Genomic DNA, 21,034 nt, shown 5'->3' on the forward strand with positions numbered 1-21,034 from the left:
TCAAGGGGTTTAGTCATGAAAAGGGGGAGAGATATATGACAATATCTATCTGGAATGCTGGGATCAAGTGGGGGTGTTTTTTGAGTGTAGAGGAGACTTGGGCATGTGTAGGCAGTAGAGAAATAGCCAATAGATAAGAAGAGATTGAAGATTGTTGAGAAAGTGGGGATGATAGCTGGAAGCAATTTGCTGGAGAAGATGGGATAGAAAGGGATCACTTGTTCAAGCAGAGGAATTTTCCTTCACAAGGGAAGGGGCCGTCTCCTTATGTGCATCACAGGTAAAGGAGGAGATAGAGGGTGAAGGCATCTGATTGGTGGGAAATGAGGAAGATGAGAGAAGAGAGAGCGCTAGGTGAATGCCTTAATTTTCTTCTGTGAAATATGATCTCATCTGAGAGGGTGAGGGGCAAAGCCAGCCATGGAAATTTTGAGGAGGGATGAAAGTAATTTGTCCTGGGTCACATAGTGAGGTTAGTATCTGAGGCAGGATTCAAATTGAGGTATTTCTGACTCTGAGTCCAGCATTCTATTTACTATGCCACCTAGCTGCCTTTGAGGGAAGCTTCAGGGTAAGGATCTGGCCTGAACCTGTGATTTCATTGGTGCAGAGAAATCCCAGATAAGGAAACTCCTTTTCCCTTATGACCTAGCCCTGTTCTTCACTGCGATCTCCAATCCCTGCACCCTTCAGTTCTTCCCAAGCTACATCATCTCTCTTTTCTTCCTGATCCTTGACTCTTTTTGAATCAGTACATCATCTTCTATGCCTTTTGTTCTCTTGTTTTATTGCTGATTATGTCTTATCAAGCACCAACTTTGAATTACTCTATGCCACTTTCAATTAAATTCAATTGCTGGTGAATGGAATAAAAGCAAGTCACAATATCATAGTGACTAGCTCTGCAACAAATTTATATCATACAATTTCCAATGGGCTCTCATGGCAACAAGGCAATCCTTTGACATCTCCCTAATCATTCTGTCTCTCACTCACCACAGTGACCATTCTAAGCCTTTTCATTCCTCCTCAGACATCTGACACTACCCTTCCACCCCCTCAGCTGAAGACTTGGCCTTCACTGAAAAAAATGGTGGCCATTTGGAGAGCTCCCTCTCCTTCCCTCATTCTTATCTCACATCATTCAGATGTCTTCGCTTACCCCCGTCACTTAAAGACATGGCCCTTCTCTTTGACAAGACAAACCTCTCTACATGCATCCTTGATCCCATTCCATCCTGTCTCCACTCTCTTTTTTTCAATGAGTTCAATTCCTGGCTCAGAATCTTTTTCTCCTCCCCAAGCCCTGCCCTCATTCTATTGATATTCCCTGAAGCATCCTTACCTTCCATTCCTCAATTTACTAATTTTCTATGATCTATTTCTCCATCCCACCTCAGCTACATACAGTCATATCCTTGATCTTGCCATTATCTTCTTTCATCTCAATTGTCATCATTCCACCTCTCCCTCTTCCTTCAATCCCTAACCCTGTTCTTTGACCTCATTATGTCCTTCAATCTTCCTTCCCATGCCATCATCTCCTGCAATCATTCTACTATCCCCACTTCTCTATCTTGACCCTTTGCTGGACCAGTTCAATTCTATAATACTGCCTTCTCTAAAGTCACTTACCCACTTATCCTATCATTGATCTTGCTCTGTTAATTCTCAGCCTTGGATTACTCTCACCATTTCCCTCCTTCATTTCTACTTATATGCTGCTGAATTAAACTGGGGAAAATCATGAAGCCAAGCTGACCAGGTCCACTACAAATTTTTGTGGAATAGTGAGTCCTATTGCCAAGTTCCTCCATTTTTTCTCAGCAGGAAAGATATTGTTCAGCTATCTCCTGCTCATGGCCTTTAGGACTTCATTTCTACCAGGATTTATAGCCAATTATAAAGCTAGATATTCCAGTTTTCATCTCATTTCCTAAATTCTAAAGCAAAAAACCCACATTTTTTTGTTTTGAATAAACTATTCAAGTTCTCAATACTTATTCATCATTTGGCTGAGATTTATAAAACCATAATGAAGTTGTCAAGTGTCAACTTAAGAGCATTTGTTCTTATTGTTGAATAGCAGAGAAAGGTCCATCTTTTAGTCTGAAGAGGTGCACTTTCTCTCTTCACCAGATTAACTCTCAAATCATCTGGAACAGTATTGGCCAAGCAATGGTATTAGAATAAATTAAAATATCATCCATCAAAGTCTTGGTCTTGGTCTTTGATAGCGTATCTTCCATCTCCATTATTGTTCTTATCCTGTTGTGGTTACTTTTGTTAACATTTCCTTTCTTTTCGGTTCCTTATATATAGAACTTATATATGATTCACTGTCACTTTTTAGCTCCTTGTCATTTGAATCTTATGTTGCTTCTAGATTGGGTGCTTTGAATGTGCTAGCTTGCATTTCTTCAGAATTTTCATTACCAATACATGATATTGAGGGCATTAAATATTTACTCAAAATATATTGCTCACAATGAATCGATCTCCTAATCTTTTGCTTTTTAAATTTTTCTTTATTGAGCTCCACTGGGTCAGTCAGTCAACAAACACTGATTAAACACCTACTATGTGTTAGGCACTGTGCTAAGCAATGGAGATACAAAGGCAAAAAAAAAAGTCAATGTTCTCAAGGAGTTTACAGTTTAATCAGGGAGATAACATGAAAACAATCATATACAAACAAGCTATAGAGAGGATAAAGGGAGTAAATTAATTTTTTATTACTTAATCTCAAATGGGCTTTTCATGTAGCAAAGCAATCCTTTTATAGATCTTCAATTAATTCAATGAATATTTACACAGAAAAATGATGAATACCAGGAGAAATGATGAAAGATGCTGGTCTTATATTGTCAGAATAAATCAAAAGGGCAATGTTTGAATTCCTCAATCATTTTCACCAACAACTAGTTATTTGTTCTAAAGCAATGGATAACATTATGGTAATACTCATTATCACTTAGCCCTTTTCTCTGATTTCTGCAGAAGAAGAAATTTTTTTTTGACATTTTAACCAAATATAATAGAAATTCATGATAAATTTTCTACTTTAGTAGACACTTTTTGTCTATGGAGACATTTGAAAGCCATTAGAATCAATTCCAAAGAAAGAAAGACATGGACAGTATTGAAATTTCTGGAATTTATCACGAAACAGGATTTTTATGAATCTTAGTCCAACTTATTCTTATGTGTAAGACTTTTTTTTTCCTAACTCATCGTGTATCTATTGCTTCATTTGAACTAAATGTTTCCAAATTAAAATTAATAAAAAGTCTTTAAGTATGAGTGAGACAAATTTGTCCATTGAATATACTGTCTATTGAATATGAATGAATAAAGATCTATTTTGAAGAAATCATTGACACATTTGCAGAAGTTACAATTCTAAAACAGAAACTATAAAGTTATTATTCATAATGGTGACAGGCCAACATATAAATGTAATTTAAAAAATACGCTAATGTAATTTAGAAGTATCAATTTGTTACCTTTCCTTTTTTTGCACTTTAACATTTATTTTATCTCTTTTTAATATATTTTATTGGTATGATTTTATATTTTTAATATATTTTATTGGTATGATTACATATACAAAGTTCAGTAAAGTTCAGTAAAAATTTTCATTGTCTACATTTCTATTTTAGCCATTATTATTTGTTACATTTCATAAATATTATTGAAATCAATTTTGTTGCATAGATAATGAGGGTGTTAACAAAGTATTTCTCTTTGAGTATCAAATACTTTAGGTATATTACTGATTTTATGATCCTCCAATAGATAGAGATCCATTGGTATGAGGAAATTCCCTCTGTTTTTTCCTTTCTTCCTGTCCCTAGTGATTAATACAATGGTGGGCTTGTATTGAGTACTTAAATGCTTGTTGAATGACTGACTTTACAAATGAAGGTCAGCAATTTCTTTTACGACTCAAAGCCTTAAGACGTTGCCTAGAGCACTGAGAAGTGAAGCGACTCCCCAAACCACATTGGGCAGTACTTGTTAAATGAACCTTGGTTTTCCTGCCTGGCCTGTCTGTCCTGCTGCTTCTCATGATCAATAAGAATGAATGTTAGCTATGGAAGGGAGGTGTTATTTGAGAAGAGCCTTGAAGGATGAGTACAATTTCAATTGGTGGCAATGTCAGGGATGACAGTCCTATATAGGGAATGGTTTTCAATGGCATAACAGTGGAGAAGCTCAGAATATGTTTGTGGACACAGGGGCTATTATCTTGGACTAGTTATTTGGACAGAAGGGAGCATTCAGGTCACTGTTAGGGGACAAAGATAGGAAGGCAGGTTAACATCTGATTGTGTAGGATCTTGAATGCCAGGTTAACAAATTTGAAATGTATTCAATTTGCAACTGATCATGGGAATCTTAGAAGGGACCTTAGAGGTCACCAATCTGACTCCTTTGTTTTAAAACTGAGAAATTGAGGCCTAGAGAGTTTCCTGAGGGACTGAGATTTGAACCCAGCTCCTTGAACACCAAATCTAGCACCCTTCCCATTGTATATCAAGGAGAGAATGACTAAAGATTTCTGAGTAGGAAGGCATGTGAGCAGACTTGTCTATCAGGGTGATTAATCTGAAAGTAATATGTAAAGTTATATTGGAAGAGGATAGAGGTAGAGACTCAGGTGGGTAAAAGGCTATTGCAATAATCCACTGAAGAGCTGAACTGAGATGTTGTTGGCAGTGGAAATGGGAAAGAGGAAACAAATGAACAGATTTGAGAAACCATTGTGGCATAGTGGATAGATTTGGAATCAGGACCTTGATTTGAAATGCACTGCAGCAGTCACTTACAGCTATGTGATACCAGACAAATCACTTACCGTCTTTCAACCTTAATTTTCTCATCTATAAAATAGGAAAAATAGCATTTGTCTCATAGGGTTTTTGTGATGCTCAAATGATGTAATATAAGCAAAGCTCTTTGTAAATCTTAAAGTTTCATAATATTACATTATATTCACTAGTATTAGTATTAATAATAAATAAATAATTTAATGAAGGGTCCCACGCTACTGATTGCTCAAAGCAATTTTCTATAAAAGTTCCACTCCAATGGAGTACAGCATGGAGGTGAGCCTTGCTTCTTAACATCTGGTGTACATGATGTAAATGATCTGGCAGGTTCCACTATATCAGAAGTCTCAGAGCGTGGCCCCAGGAATAGATTAAATTTGTTTTCTAGGGATCAGCCTCACTAATCATGGAGAGACACATTACTAGTACATAGGCCATGTAACAAAGAAAATGCAAAAATAGCCCTCAGTCCTTTGTGCCCAACCACACAGGACTACTTCTGCCATGATTGTGGCAGAGTGATAGGAAAGGGGTCAAGTTGTACTAAGAATGACAGTTTTTAGACCATGAACAAGCTTTAATTTTACTGTATTATTGTGGAGAAAATGGAGCAATGTGGTCTCAATGATGGTATAGTTAGGCAGTTTCAGAACTGATTGAATGGGCTGAACCAAAGAGTAATTATTTATTGTTAGATGTTAGTTAGGAAAAAGTTCTCTCATGGAATAACCAAAAAAATCTATGCTTGATCTACACTGTTGATGATCTTGTGCTGTAGATAGAACATCAGGTCTAGGGTCAGGAAGACCTAATCAAATCCAGACTCAGAGACTATATGGCCTTGGGCAAGTCATTTAACTTCTATGTGCCTCAGTTTCCTCATATATAAAATGGGGATCATAATAGCACCTACCTCCCAGGGCTGTTGTAAGGATCCAATGAGGAAATAACTGTAAAGCACTTAACACAATTCCTGGCACATCATAAACTATAAACATAAAAGTGCTATAAATTTTAGTCTTTATTACTATTATTGTTATAATTACTTGTATTGTTGAGGTCTGAGAGGTTTACAGACCCCTCAAAGACCAGAACATAGGACAGGGTTGTCTGGAATGAATTCACAGACTCGAGCATTCTTTAAGTCAAGGTGGCAAAGATTTATTGTTGTGCTATACAGTGGGCAGAGGTCCTTAAGGAATTCTGCCACAGTGGGCAGAGCTCCTTAGAGAACTTGCAACCTAACAGGAATGATGCTAAAGCTTATATAGGAAAAGTAGTGGATTATGTGCCAAGTATGCTAATTAGGTGATAACATACCACTATGTCCTTCACTACTGGAAACCACAGGGAGGGGGAAGAGAGGGTTCCTAAAGGGTATATTTTTGGTCTGTTACATTTGATACAAGAGAGCTTCAGGAGTTGACATCTATAACTTGACCTCTGGATTGTGTACAGTAACTGTGGGCATCAGTACTTGATAGTTCTGCTGGTACAAGACAGTCCTGTTCATACAAGGGAAATTCTATAGAGGTCAGCTTGTTCTTGTAACAGGGAGAAGTAGTTTGCCTCATTGGGCCCACTCATAAGCCACTGCCAGAGATAGGGTCCTTGGGCTGGGGAGAAACTGTCAGGAATAGTGCCTTCAGGCTAGGGAGAAATATGATCTTGGAGGTGGGATCCAAGCACAAGCACCCCATCAGTATTATTATGGCAAATCCTATGAATGTTATACACAAAGATGGGAGAGAAAATTAGCACAAAGTCAGTATCCAAAAAGCATCTGGATGAGTTGGGCCAAACCTAATAAGATAAAATTTGTTAGAGATGAAAGCAAAGTCTTACAATTGGGTACAAAGAGTCAACGTCCCAATTACAAGATGTGGCAGAGCATGGCAAGATAGTGTTGTGTCTGAAAAAGGTGTGAAGATCTTGCTGGACTGCAAGCTTATTATGAGGCAACAGTACAAGGGAACAGCCTCGCTTCCCAAACTATAATGAAATGTTAGGCCATGTTAAGAGAGGCAGAGTATTGAGAACTAGGGAAGTGGTTGTCTCAGTGTACTTTGCCCTGGTAAGGTCACATATGGATCACTGTGTTTGCTTTTGGGAGCTGAAGTTTGGGAAGCACATGGAGGAGTTGGAGAGCACTTAGGGAAAGGTGACCAGGATGATAAAACCTTGAGATAATTCCATGTGAGAACTGGCTGGAAGAACTGGAGATGTTTGGTCTGTGGTACAGGATTAGGATGGCTACAAGAGCTGTCTTTGAATGTCTAAGGAGCTTTCTTATGGAAGAGGGTTTACCTGAGAAGGCAGAACTAGGAGTGGTGGATAGAAGTTGCAAAGAGGCCAACAATGAACACTTTCCTTAAGTGGAATGGGTTACCTAAGAAGGTAGTACATTCCACTTCACTGAATATCTACCAGGAAGGATGGTCATTTATTGGAGATGCTGAAGAAAGTGTTCTTGTTCATGTATCAATGACAGCAATTGATCTCTGAAGTCCCAGTTGATGGATGCTCTGTGATTCTGAGCAGTCTAAAAGAACAGTCATAATGTGAAGCTGCAAATTTGAGAGACAATTGCCTTTTAATCTAATTTCCCAAGAACAACCTAAGGCAAACTTCCCAGCATTGTGTTGGTTTCCAAGGGTGTGGAATTAGGTACCTGGTGGTATGTCCAGTCATAAGGCTATAGAATATGGCCCAAGTGGAAATCCTTCAAGCTCTCAGGTCATGGTGGATAACCAGTGTGAGGACCAGACTAACTCAGTTTGAAGAGACATTCATCTTTAAGAAGAATGGCCATTAGGTGATTAATCCAGAAACACTAATTAATCACCTATGTATCATACATGTGGGAAGGAACTCAGGATCCAAAGGCAGAAAAAAAGAAAGAAGTGATCTCTAGTCTCAAGAAGTTGATATTCTACCAGAGGAAGAAGGTACATGCATATACAGAATAAATGCAAAGGAAGTCTATAAATGGTAGTTTGAGAGCAAGGATGCTAACAGGTGGGGTGATCTGGAATTGTTTCCTGTGTAAGTTGATGCTTAAGCTGAATCCTAAAGGGAAAGAGGGATTCTTTGTGAAGGAGGTGAAGAGAAAACCTTTTCCTGGCATGGAAGACAGCCGACGCAAAGGCCTAGAAACAGGAGAGGAAGTACTCTGTGTAAGGAATGGAGAGAAGGCCAGTTTGGCTGGCCCAGAGAGTACTGGCGGTAGAGTTTTGCATAATAAGGCTGGAAAGGTAGGTTGGGGTCAAGCTGTGAAGGGCTTTGAAAGTCAAACAAAGGATTTTATACTTGATCCTAGAAGAAATAGGGAGCCATGGAAGTTTTTGGAAGAGAGGAGTGATATTGTCAGATCTCAGCTTAAGGAAAATCACTTTGGCAGCATTATGGAGGATGCATTGGAGTAAGGAGAGCCTTGGGGCTAGGAAACCAATGATGAGGCCCCAAGTGAGTTTCATTCTGTGGTTTGATGGGTTCCTCAGTGACATGGTTATCAAATTTCAAAGCAGTCTTCAACAAACATGTAAACTGCACCTTTGTGGTTGTGTGTGACTGGCAGCACTCATGATGGGGGCCTTTGCAAGGGAGCCAATCAATGCAAAAGAATGAGAATAAAGAGAGGTCAAGTGCAATGTACCCACAGGGATAATTTATTGTAGGAGTTGGAGAAAAAGACGATGACCATATACAGAATTGTTAGGCATCCTGGCATTAAGAAGTAATACAGTTCATGAAACCGTCCTTACAAAGTGACTATGAGAGAAACGTAGCAAATGTGTCTGGTGCTTATTCACCCTTCCGAATCTGGGAACTGGTAAATAGTGAATCCTTCAAATTCCAATTAAAATGGAGAATGTTAGAAGATGCAAGGAGGAAAGGGCTGAATTCCAACACCAAAAAATAAATGGAAAATGCCAAGTAGGATTTCTAGTCGCAGTCAGATCTGTTAATGAAAAAGAAAATCATGTTGGTTAATTTAAAACCTATTTTAGAAGCAAAATGTTATTGCACATTATGGTTTAATAAAAGCACATTTTATTGAGGACCTGTAATTCTACTAGTTGGTCAACAATAATAGATCTCCTTTATGTATGACATTTTAATTTTTATAAGATATTTTTCTCCTAAACCTGTGAGGAAGTAGGTAGGAGATGCATTATTGTTCATTTCACAGATGAAGAAACTGAGGCTTGGAAAGGTTAAGTGATTTGTTCAAAGTTACCCAGCTGATGAAGCTGTGGTGAAACTTAACAAATGCAGCCAGGTGGTACAGCGGATGGAGTGCTGGACTTGGAGTCAGGAAGACCTGAGTTCAAATTCAGCCTCAGGCACTTACTAGCTGTGTGACTCTGGGCAAATCACTTAATCCTGTTTGCCTTTGTTTTCTCCTCTATAAAATGGAGACAACAACAGCACTTCCCTGGCAGGGTGGTGGTGAGGTGAGATGATAAATTGGAAAGTGCTTAGCATATAGTAAACACTATGTAAATATTAGTTGTTGTTGTTATTACTAGCTGTGGGACCTTGGACAGGTCATTTAACCTCTGTCTGCCTCAGTTTCCTCAACTATAAAATGGGGATAATAATAGCACCTACTTCACATTTAAGGTTATTGTGAAATAGTATTGTAAAACCATAATACTGTAATATTGGAATAGTATTGTGAAATAGTATTTGTAAGGTGCTGGCTCTGATGGTGATGATGACCATGGAGGTCCCTTTAAGTTTCTCCTTTCTGTCATCCTGCTGCTGCTGCAGCCTGGAAGTGCCTAACGGAATTTCTCTGCCAGCAGAAATGTTTCCGGAAGGCTAAAAAGCAGTGATTCTTACTAAGGATTTCAGAAGGAGTGGCCTTTGGACAGGCTTTTTGCTCTGGGCTGCCTCATTCTTTCAGCACATCTTATCATGGGCTTCCTATGAGAAAATGGAAATCTGAAACAGTGGATCCATCTCCAATGAGGGGGCAGAATGATTGAAGAACACTGAGCTTGGGTTTGAGACCTTAGCCTGTCACTCAAGGCCTCCTGCTACCTTTCCATCCTTATCTCAGACTACCCCCACCTTGGATAAAACTCTCCAGGGAAACCAGCCATTGAACATAGCCAACATCTCCCTAACTCTGGATCTTTACTCATATCATTACCTCTGCATTGGACCTTCTGAATGCTTTTACTGTGTTCTCTTCCTTAGTTAACTCTTATATAGAGAGTGACTGCCTGGTGTAGGGGAGAAGAGCTGGTTTTCAGTCCTGACTCTGACATAGGCTGGCTGTGGGACTCTTGTTACCATTCTAGGCAGCTCTCTAAGACTCTAAGTTGCAGACATTGTGCAGGGGCAGAAAGGGTTCCCTTATCTCCTATACCAGTCTCAGAAAGTTGCCCAAGAGGTTTGGTGCTGTGTTCAGAGTCACAGACCCAGTACGGAGAAGGGATGGAATTTGAATCCAGGCCTTCCTGGCTTTGAGGCTGGCTCTCCAGCCATTTCCTCATGCTTCCGTCCTGCCTCAGGTAACTACTACCCAAGTGACCTCGGGCAAGTCATCTAGCTTCCCTGGGCCTTGGTTTCCTCTTCCATAAATTGAAGGCCTTGAACTAACCAGTGTCTGAGATCTCTTTTAGCCCCAAATCTGTGACCCCTGTGAATGAGCAATTCTGGAGCCAAGGGAAAGAAATAAGAAAAATCCCCTCAATGTGAGTCAGGGACCTCCAGCCACAGGGCCTTGTCAGGGGACAGAACAGCCAGATTTGTTTGATTTACAAACCCAAGTGACTTACCAAGTGCCAGGATGATAGAGTCATCTGAATGATCCTATTCGTTCTTCTGGAAAAATAAAAACAAAGCAGAGATGGAGGAGACAGTGAAAAAGATGCTTCACATTATAATAGAAGTAACTGGAAAAGAGATGACCATTTAACACAAGATGTACAACTAAATATTTCCATTATTTGCTATGACTTCTTATTTCCCATTAGACTGTGAATTCTTTGAAGACAGAGACTATTTTTTGCCTGTCTTTGTATCCTTAGCACTTAGCATAGTGCCTGGCATATAGTAGATTTTTAATAAATGTTCGTTGATTAATGGATTTCTACATTGTAAGATCAGGGTGATGGGATTCCTGTTACCCATTATGAGCAGCTAGGTGGTGCAGTGAATAGAATACTGGATCTGGAGTCAGGAAGACCAGAGTTCAAATCCAGCTTCAGATACTTACTAGCTGTGTGACCCTGGACAAGCCACTTACCTGCTGTCTGCCTCAGTTTCCTCATCTATAAAATGGGGATAATGATATACCTACTTCCCAGGGTTGTCATAAGGATAAATGGGATAATATTTGTAAAGTTCTTAGCCCAGTGCCTAGCACACAGTAGGGACTTAATAAGCAGATATTTCCTTCCTTCCAAGACTTGGAGATAGGTATAATATTCTCCCCCAAGGTTATATTCCTCCTAAGACCCAGCATAGTGCCACTCTAAATGTTTAAGAAGTCCTTATTGAATTAAGTTAAATTGCATTCAATTTATAATGACGTAAGTGATTATTTTTCTTCTTGTTCCAAACAAAGGCATACATTTTATTATTCTCATTGACTCCAGACTATGGGAAGAGCTCAGAAGGAGGAGCATGTGGTCTTTTGCCGCCGTAAATTTCTGTCTATAGAAATAATTTCGATGATCCAGAGCAGGGGTTCTTGACTTTTTTGTGTTACAGGCCTATTTGGATGTCTGGTAAAGCCTCCAGATCTTTTCTCAGAATAATCTTTTGTTGCCTATATTCATAATCCATCTCAAGTGGAAGTTACTGAGAATGAAGATGCAATTTTTCCCACATCCAAGTTCACAGATCCCCTGAAATCTATTCATGAACTCCTGGCTTAGGAACCTTTGGTCTAAAGGAAGGTTAACTACCATTAGCAATTATGCCTCTTTTAAAGGCACTGACAAGATGGCAGCAACCACTTTGGAGGTGGAGAGTCAAGTCCCCTTCACTCAGTCCTTGCCCACTGTTCACCAGTTCCCTAATGGTTATACTTCCAGCCCTCCTGAATGTTCTCCAACCACATTACTCTTTTTATTCCTACCTCCTATCTCTAATATTCTTAGCATTTCTTCTTGTAGAAAAAAATCCTATGATCATATTTGAACCATAGTTGCAATGGCATGTGATAAATGAATTTACCTCATTCACCTCACTGGGATAATAAAAGTTGGCCACCGGTTGAAAGAATGGGTAGAGATCAAGAGTCACCACTTCACGCACGCGTTCCCGTCGATCAACAGGAAAAACCTCTCTTCGGGGAATAGTGTCTCTCTGATGAGAAGGTACAATCTCTCTCTGGGGAAGAGGCCCAACTATCTGTTGGAAAAGAGGCAGAATCTTCTCTTTCTCAGGAAGAGGCAGAATCTCTCTCTTGTGAACAGGTAGAGCCTCTCTCTCCTTAAGAATCTCTCTTTGTTGTTCAGGTAGAACTACTCTCTCGAAAGCTCCTAGAAGCTCTCTCTCAGGAACAAATGGCATCTCTCTTTGAAGAGCAAGGAGGGTGTCCCTGTCATGAGCAGGCAGACTTTCTCTCTCATGAACAGATTGACTCTCTCTCTCATGAGCAGGTAGAATCTCTCTCTCAGAAATAGGCAGCATCTCCCACTTAGGAATGGTCGACTGTTTGTGAGAGAGAGGCACCATTCTGAGGGGATGGTAAGGCAGGAGATGTTGGTGAGAGAGAGGCAGGACTTTGGGCTTAGGAAGAGACGGGGATCTATGCTGAAAATGAGGCAGCACCTCATTTGGGACAGAAGATTTAAGGACAGCCATTCTTTTGTCTTTTGGAAGGCTGGTCATCTTGAGGTTACGCATTTCTTCAGACCAATATAAAGGCTGATAATAAAGGTTCATCATTTCATATTCAGGCAGAAGATAACGGTTGATTTCAACATAATGTTCATTCTAGAAAGAGAGAAAAGGCATCAGTAAGTCAATGATAAAACTGTAATTGATTAATGATGATACTGGGAGATAAGATAGGGGAATTTTCACAGGAATAACAATAAAAACCTAGTTGCTAGAACCCTATCCTGAGGCTTGTTTGAAAATAAACCAGTGAATGAGGACCTCTGTTTAGGGATAGACTTGGTCCTAGAGTCTGGCGTGGGGCTGAACCTATAGCCTAGGGCTAAGAAACTTCAACTAAAATTATGGAGTTTAAATCTTAAGATCAGGGACCATTTCTCATTCAGCTTTGTATCTCTATTGGTGCTCAGCACCATAAACACTACCACTGTAGATTTTAAATAACTACGCTATTCATCCTTGCCAAACCCTTAACTGCTCTTATCATCCTCCTTACCATCTGCTCACATGCTGCTGAGCAGAGCTAGAGGAAGACAAAAACCGGGCTGCCTGGATACACTATTAATCTGCATTATCCAACTTCAACTGGTCCTTCGCTTTAGCAAGGCAATCCTATTCCTCCCTGATTTATTTTCTGTTTCCTAATGAAAGAAATTCTAAACCTTTCCTCTCTTCACATATCCTGTGGAGTGGGGGAGTGATATGGCTAAATCTATGCTTAAGGAAAATCACCTTTGAAAACCGTGTGGAAAATGAATTGGAATAAGCAGAAGGGGAGCATGAAACCAATTAGAAGGTCATTGCAATAGTTTAGGAAGGAGTCGATGAGATTCTGAACTAAAGTTGTACTTATGGTAGTAGAGATAAAGGGTCAGATGCAAGATATGTCACAGAGAGAGACATGCTAAGATTTGATGGCTGATTGGATATACATGGTATAGAAGAATAAAAATGAGGTAATGAATCTTAGAGGCAGAAATAGAATTTGGAAGAGGTAAGAGTTTGGTTTTTTTTAAGGCAATTGGGGTTAAGTGACTTGCCCAGGTTCACACAGCTAGTAAGTGTCAAGTGTTTGGTCTGAGGCCAGATTTGAACTCAGGTCCTTCTGACTTCAGGACCGGTTCCCTATCCACTGCACCACCTAGCTGCCCCCCCCCCAAAGAGTTTGGAAAGAAAGATAATGAGTTATGTTTTGGAAATATTGATTTTCAAAGGGCAAGACAATAGTTTGAAGGAATGGTAAGGCATTTTTAAGAATGGAGATTGGGTATGTTTGAAGTCAGAATGGAAAGAACAATTAGTTAAGGAGAAGATAAAGATTAGAGAGAGACAGTAGAGATGATTATAAAGGCAATTTACTGGAGAAGATGGGAAGGAATGGGATCAAGGATGCGAGTAGAGGCTTAAGACAAGAATTTCCACTCCCCAGTGAAAATGATCCTTGCCAAACATTTTTACCTTTACTGGGATGTTATCTCTCCTTTTGATGAGCTTCTGTTCAAAAGAAATAAAAATCAAAACTATTTCACTGTCCATTAAAGATTAAAATGCTATAGAATATAACAATATTTTCATTTGAATGGAAAGGGCTTACCTCAGGGCCTTCAGTGACATGTTCCTTAGGAAAGAAGAAAACAAAAAGGAAAGAAAAAATGACAATTTTAGCATTCTTGACTATAAATACTCAATGCACCACACCAATTCAAAGCAACTATTTGTGAGTTCAAGGCAAGGAGCAATTATTTGAGTAAGTGGATGAGTTATTATTGAAGCAATTTCTGAAATTTCCACTATATTCTTTGGATGATTCCTAAGTGCTATGGGGTGGGATGAAGGAAAAAGAAAAAAGTAAAAGGTTGAGTTTCTGCCCACAAAGAATTTAAAAGTTGGGGACACAAGACCAAGCCAGAGAAAAATTCATTAAATGATACTCTATTTCATGTATTAATATTACATATTCAACACCAAATTGCTAAATTTCTAGGCCATCTCAACTTCAGATTTGCACCAAAGTTTTCTACAATCCCTACACTTTCCATCCAAGTGCTCTGCCCTAGTCTCGTTCCATGTGTGTCCATCTGTCCTTATAGTGATAGATTCAAATGGATCCTTGGTTTCATCCATGTGATTATTTCCTCCAAAATTTAGATTGCAGCCCATCTGCCTATCTCAACTCATAAAATAACATTTCATCTTCTAAGTGGGAATACAGAAGTCTGTGCCTGACTGACCCCAAGCAAGCTTCTTAAGGGAAGATGCTTCATTTTTATCTTTGTGGCCTTAGTGCCAAAGACAAAATCTAGCATGTAATAGGTGCTTAAAAATGCTTGTTGACTGACTGATTGATGCACAGAGCATAGGGCTCCTGCCTTGATAGGAAAGTATCTTACCTCACTTTCTGAAATCTCTTCTACCATCTGCAAAATAAGACAAAGATAATTAGTTTTTAGTCATGTCCAACTCTCCGTGACCCCATTTAGGTTGTCTTGGCAAAGATACTGGACTGGTGTGCCATGTCCTTCTTCAGCTCATTTACAGATGAGGAAACTGAGTTATAAAGGATTAAGTGACTTGCCCAGAGTCACACCACTAGTAAATCTCTTGGGCAAGATTTTAACTCGAGAAGACGAAGCTTCTTGACTCTAGGCCTGGCACTCTAACCACCGAGCCATCTACCTTCCCCGACCAGTTTTAGGGCAAACCTAATAAATCTCCACCTCACTTTCTCCCTCCCATGAAGTTCTCTAATATACAAATACATTTGTAAAGCCAGACAAATGCCAGTGGGGTGGATTGAATGCTGCAGTCGCTCCTGGAAAAAAATCCCACTTTATTCAATAGTATAACTTTGTATTCAGTTATTAACCTGAATAAATATAGAAATTTGGGCCTTTTGAGAGTGGAGGGTGGAAATCATTTTATATCGAATTGCTCTGGCTTGGCAATGTATACAGTTCAGACTTGATAGATAAGTACCCAGTGCTCTGTTCCCTGGGGTTGTGTAAACAGTCACAGTCAGTGTGTGAGGATCTGATCAATGATCAGGGAGTTTGACAGAAATGAGTCTTATCTTTGGCAAAAGAGTTCCAGCCGAAGATAGAGAACGAAACATAGTTTTGGACGTGACCATTGTGGAGATTTATTTTTCTTGATTATGCATGTTTGTTAGAAAAGGCTGGTTCTTAGTTTTTTTCCAATGGGAGAAGTTAGGAAGGAGAGAATATTAATGCTTCCTAATGAAAAAAAAAACAGAAAAGAGGTGGACATTTATACTGGTATCATTTATTGTTTGTTTTATTTCCTCCAATTTTTGACCTCTATTGATAACCGGACACAAAATTTCCTATACTATTCTGTTCACCTTTGCATCTGCACCATTGAATTTAAATTTTGCCACTTAAATCTAGGTTCAGAATAATAGCAATTCTGCTTGTCTGAAATGATTACTTGAAATTCTAAGTTGTTGGAAATTCTATTGCTTCTGAGGGTTTCAAGATCAACTTTTTTTTTAGGTAACCATTTTGGAGTTTCCTAACCACTGATAAGAACAGATCTTTCTAAACTCCCTGATGTACTTACAGGCCTGGCAACAGCAAGAGTCACAAGGCAGGTGAGGATAAGGAGCTTCATGGTTGCTGAGGTCTGTGCAAAGAGATATGAGAAAAGAGATTGTGTTGGTTTTATGACATCAGTTTTCCCCCTTAACTTTATATTCTTTTCCCCAGAGAGCATAAAAGGAAGGAAATAAAGGAAGAAAGAAAGAGAAAGGAAACAAAGACATTTTTGATGTTGTAACCACCAAATATAATGATTTTCAGGGTCTCTGCAGAAGGTCCAGTTAACTGTCCAATAATCTTCCCTTCCCTTGACTCCCTGCTCTCTGGTTCTCTGAAGATGTCATCACCCACACCCAGTTATAATAATTAGCTTGTGTTTTTTGTTTTTTGTTTTTGGAGCTGAGGGGAAATTGGATGGTCCTCTCCTCTGCTGCTCTATGGAGTTTATACTAAATGACAGGTTAGAAGTATGATGACAATTTCTTGGAACCCCATTAGGAAAATTCCCAACATTTAAGCAGAGTTTGGCTTTCTGCCTTCATTTAAACTTATATTAACTTACCCCTTGGCCTCTGTATGGTTAAGGCAAAACTTCAGTCCACTATAGAAAGGCTGAATTCAGGAAACAACTAGAATATGTAGCAATGTCAGTTAATAGGCAGTAATGGGAAGAGGAAGTTGAGAAGGAAGACTTTCTCTTGGAACTTGCCTGAACGAGTGGCTACCACCAATGACTGGAGCCCTCGTCTTCTGCTCTGAGGTGCCTTTGGGGCAGAGGGCCTTCCTCCATCTCCTCAAAAGAGCATTAAATGTTTTAACTCCTTGAAAACTTAATGGAGTCAAAAAAGTTCTCTTTGTCTCTGTCTTTGTTTTTGCCTGCCCCCCCCCCCTTTCTCTCTCTCTCTCTCTTGATCTCTCTCACCCTCCCCTGGTTCCTCAGAGAAATAAAAAAACTTCCACTATACAGGAAAATTGCTGCCCTCTAGTTCCAGTCCTGAGACAGCTTCCTCTCTTCCCTACCTGAAAATAAATGCAAGGCCAGGATCTTAATCAACTTGAGCCTCCATCATAAGGCAGCCAGTCCAAACCTTGTTATAATTACTGTACCATTGTGATACAATGTACAGTGTAGGGAACCATTATAGTAACATGAAAGCTCTTTTTAAGGGGGTATGTCTTCTTTTAACACAATGTGGAGCTCTTCCAGGACAAGTTATTCTATCAGATCTTCATTTTGTTCATATTTATCCATAAGCCTCTCAAGCTGGATGACTACTAAGACATCTCCATCCAGTAAGAAATACCATATGTCAGCCTGGAGAGGATCTCCCCAGGGAGATCCGTCCACTTTGTGGACATTGCGAAAGGGTCTTTTCCTCGTGCCTCCACCAGAGTGAAAGCAAAATGGGATAGAATGAGAGAAGGGCATTCTCTGGTCCGTCTCTTCAAGGATGCTGGCAGTTTTGATATGCCCCTTGCAGATTGCCTAGAACCTCAAATTCCTTTCTCTCTGGCAAGAAGGAACTAAATGATGAGAAATCAGTGCTACTTAATGTATTTTTGGGAAAACTTTCATATTACATTTCCTTCTACAAATTTAATCTTAGCAACTTCATAAGATAAGGAGAATCATAGTGTTTATCTCTGGAAAGGGCCTTAAGGAGCGGTAAGTCAAATCTCTCTCGTTTTGGAGATCCGGTGACTGAGGGGCAGAGAAGGCAAAGTGACTGGTCCTTGAGCACGCACTGATTAAGTAGCAAAGCTGGGATCCCAGCATAAGTCTTCTGGCCCCCAAATCAGTATTCTTTCCACTATGCCACATGGCTGTAAACTGATCCTACTGTTGTGACCTGTTCCAATGTAAATTGTGGATACAATTCTTCCATAGATTAAATATATGTACAGACACTGAATTGCTCAAGACTTAAGCTGTCCAATTTTATGAAATAATTATTCATAGAATTACACAATTAGAACTGGAAGCAACCTTAGAGGTCCTTAAGTCCAACTCCTTCATTTAAAGATGAGGAAACTGAGGCATGAAGAAGTTGAGTGATTTGCCTACGGTCACACTGCTAGCAATGTATCAGCTAGGATTCAAATTCAAGTCTTCCTGACTCCAAGTCCAGTACTCCATCCATTGGCTGCCTTTGCTTTGCATTAGTCCTGAAGGTGATCAATTATGTTAGATCACAGGAAGCCTTCTTTCTTCCTCTCTCTCTCTCTCTCTTGTTTTATAAAGAGATTTATATTCAAACAAAATAATTTTAATAAGACTTTTTAAAGTCTCTTAGACAGCAAGGAGATCAAACTAGTCAATACTTTAAAAAAAATTAATGCAGACTATTCACTGACAGGTCCAATACTGAAGCTGAAGCTTAAATAATTTGGCTACATAATAAAAAGATGGGACTCATTGGAAAAGACCCAACCTGATGCTGAGAAAGATTGAAGGCAAAAAAAGAGGGAACAGCAGAGGATAAGATGGATAGATAATCTCATGGAAATGATAAACATGAATTTGGACTGACTTTGAGAGATAGTAGCGGATACAAGGGTTTTTAGTGTACTATGGTCCATTGGTCACAAAGAGTGAGACGTGACTGAATGCCTGAATAACAACAACAAAAAAAGAAAAAGGCAAAGGAATCTGTTAAATGACTCTTTTAACAGACTATTATTAATATTTCCCATTAACAAGGCCCACGGAGGAATAAGAGATAGAGACAAGAAGAAAATAAAATTATAAAATAATAAAATAAATTATTCATGCAAACGTTACCTTCTTTCCTCAAGAGGAGAGAAGAAGGGTCTGGAGAAGCTGTGCTGATGACTGGGAAGGTGCTGTCTCAAGGCTATTTAAACTCAATGCTTGATGAAATGCTAATTTTGTGGTTTAAAATACCAATAAAGAACATGAATTCGAAGAAGTTGCTAGGATGATAATTTTTTTTTTCTGGCTAGATTTTGCCCATAGCACTTCCAAGGAGTACTTTAACAATGGAGTGATTTATGTGATAACCTAAATCTGAACAGGAAGGAAAGAATTGTTGATGGACTGTGCCAATCTTCTCTGCGGGTCTACTTACCTTAGACACAGGAACAGGGATAGAGATAGGCCTTGTTTTTCATTGATCCAGGGAACTCCTTGATGAGGAAATGCCTTCTCCCAATTCAAGTCAATCCCTTCTCTGAAAGGCACAGTCCTAGAGAGGTACCCTCTCTGAACACTACTATGGTAAATTGCATAGGATTTTATATTTGAAATTGGATGGGATCTCAGAGACCATCTAATCCAATCCTTCCATTTTGCAGATGAGAAAACTCATTGGTTTTTGGTATCAGGAACCTTTTACCCTTTTAAAAATATTGAACACCCACCAAGCTTTTATTTATGCATTTTGTAAATCAATATTTACTATACTGAAAATTCAAATTTCTTCTTCTTATTATAAAAATAGTTTTGACCTTATGGACCCTATGAAAGGGTTTTGGGGACTCAAAGAATTCTCTGAACTACACTTTGAGAACCCCTGGCCTGAGAAGTGGGGGCCATATAGTCAATGTCAACCAAGTGAAGAAGTCTAAAGTTGGTGGGAAATGGGAAGAAGACTGTGCTAAACCCCTTTCTTAATAGAGGATTTTGGGCTTTTGTTTGGAAGGGTAATGGTTTCTCTTTTGGACATGCTGAATTTGAGCCATTTAGTTCAAAAGGTCCAATAGGCCTTTGGTGATGTGACAATAAAGCTCAGGAGAGAGACTAGAGTTGGAGTTATAGATCTGAGAATTGTTAGCATAGAGATGAGAATTGAACCATTGAGAGCTGATGAGATGACCAGGTGAGATAACCAGTGTAGAGAAAAAAGAGGGACACCCACAGCTAGTGTATGTGATACAGATAAAGATACAACAAAGAAGACTGGGAAGGAACAGGCAGACATGTGGAAGGAAATCAAGAAATAGGAGAGTCAGAAGACCACAGGGAGATCTGAGTGTATAGGAGTAGGGTGTGATCAATATACCAAATTCCAGAGAGAGGTCAAGAAGGATGAGGACTGAGAAAAGGCCATTGTATTTAGCCATTAAGTTGGGCAGTGTAAGGATTTATCTTCCTTTTACAGAAATGGAGACCAAAATCAAACCAGGTTAAGTGACTTGTCCATGGTTGCAAGTGTCAAAGGAAAGATCTGAACTCAAGTCTCTTGACTTCAAGCCTAGCCTTCTTCCCACCATGTCATGCTGACTCCCACATGCTCAATCCCTAGCATCTTCAGTTGCTTGAGTGTTTGTAATGGTTGTGGGCTTTATAAAAATAGAGTGTAACACAGTTGTTCTCAAACATTTTTGGTTATGGTGCAGGATTGCTCTTGGCTCTGAGGAATTGTGAATGGAATACTATGAGAAATTCAGGAGACTTATGAATGTGATTCCACTGTGAGCTCCATCAAATGCTTGCCATATCTAGCCAAAACTCATAGCGCATTGGTGTGTTGAGGCACACTCACTGAGAACCAATGATATAATGGAAAGAGTTTTGAATTCAAAATCAGATCTGCATTTTAATCCTGACCCTTCTGATAACTAGTTTAACGAATCATTTAACCTCCCTTGCTTGACCTCAGTTTCTTTATCTTTAACATGATATTTTAAAGAAAGCTCTGGCCACCAAAGTCCTTGGCTCTGTCAAATGGTACAACATCAGAAAGAGATATGGATTTTATCAGTGGAATAGATATTAAGAAGTAGCATTACCATCTGTGTTGTCAGTGTTCCCTA

At 39.3% G+C, this 21,034-nt stretch overlaps 1 protein-coding gene across 1 annotated transcript; it reads right to left on the bottom strand.

The window, feature by feature from the left end:
- Nucleotides 1–8,475: 8,475 nt before the first annotated feature.
- CSN2 (casein beta) lies at nt 8,476–19,146 on the bottom strand. Its single transcript, XM_020988530.1, has 8 exons — nt 19,041–19,146; nt 16,281–16,343; nt 15,092–15,118; nt 14,296–14,319; nt 14,160–14,195; nt 12,033–12,797; nt 10,628–10,673; nt 8,476–8,796 (listed from the first exon to the last, which is right to left on the bottom strand). The coding sequence occupies exons 2-7, from the start codon at nt 16,329–16,331 to the stop codon at nt 10,662–10,664; spliced, it is 915 nt and encodes a 304-aa protein (XP_020844189.1). The 5' UTR covers nt 16,332–16,343; nt 19,041–19,146; the 3' UTR covers nt 8,476–8,796; nt 10,628–10,661.
- Between the last annotated feature and the right edge of the window lie 1,888 nt (nt 19,147–21,034).

The sequence above is a fragment of the Phascolarctos cinereus genome, unplaced genomic scaffold (assembly GCF_003287225.1).
Source record: "Phascolarctos cinereus isolate Bilbo 61053 unplaced genomic scaffold, phaCin_HiC Scaffold_9;HRSCAF=440, whole genome shotgun sequence".
NCBI classification, from domain to species: Eukaryota; Metazoa; Chordata; class Mammalia; order Diprotodontia; family Phascolarctidae; genus Phascolarctos; species Phascolarctos cinereus.

Coding starts and splice junctions, on each gene's coding strand:
- CSN2 (XM_020988530.1), bottom strand. CDS start 16,331: ATGAAGCTCCTTATCCTCACCTGCCTTGTGACTCTTGCTGTTGCCAGG. Junction 15,119..16,280: donor CTCTTGCTGTTGCCAGGCCT/GTAAGTACATCA, acceptor CTTATTTTGCAG/ATGGTAGAAGAGATTTCAGA. Junction 14,196..14,295: donor ATGTCACTGAAGGCCCTGAG/GTAAGCCCTTTC, acceptor TCTTTTGAACAG/AAGCTCATCAAAAGGAGAGA.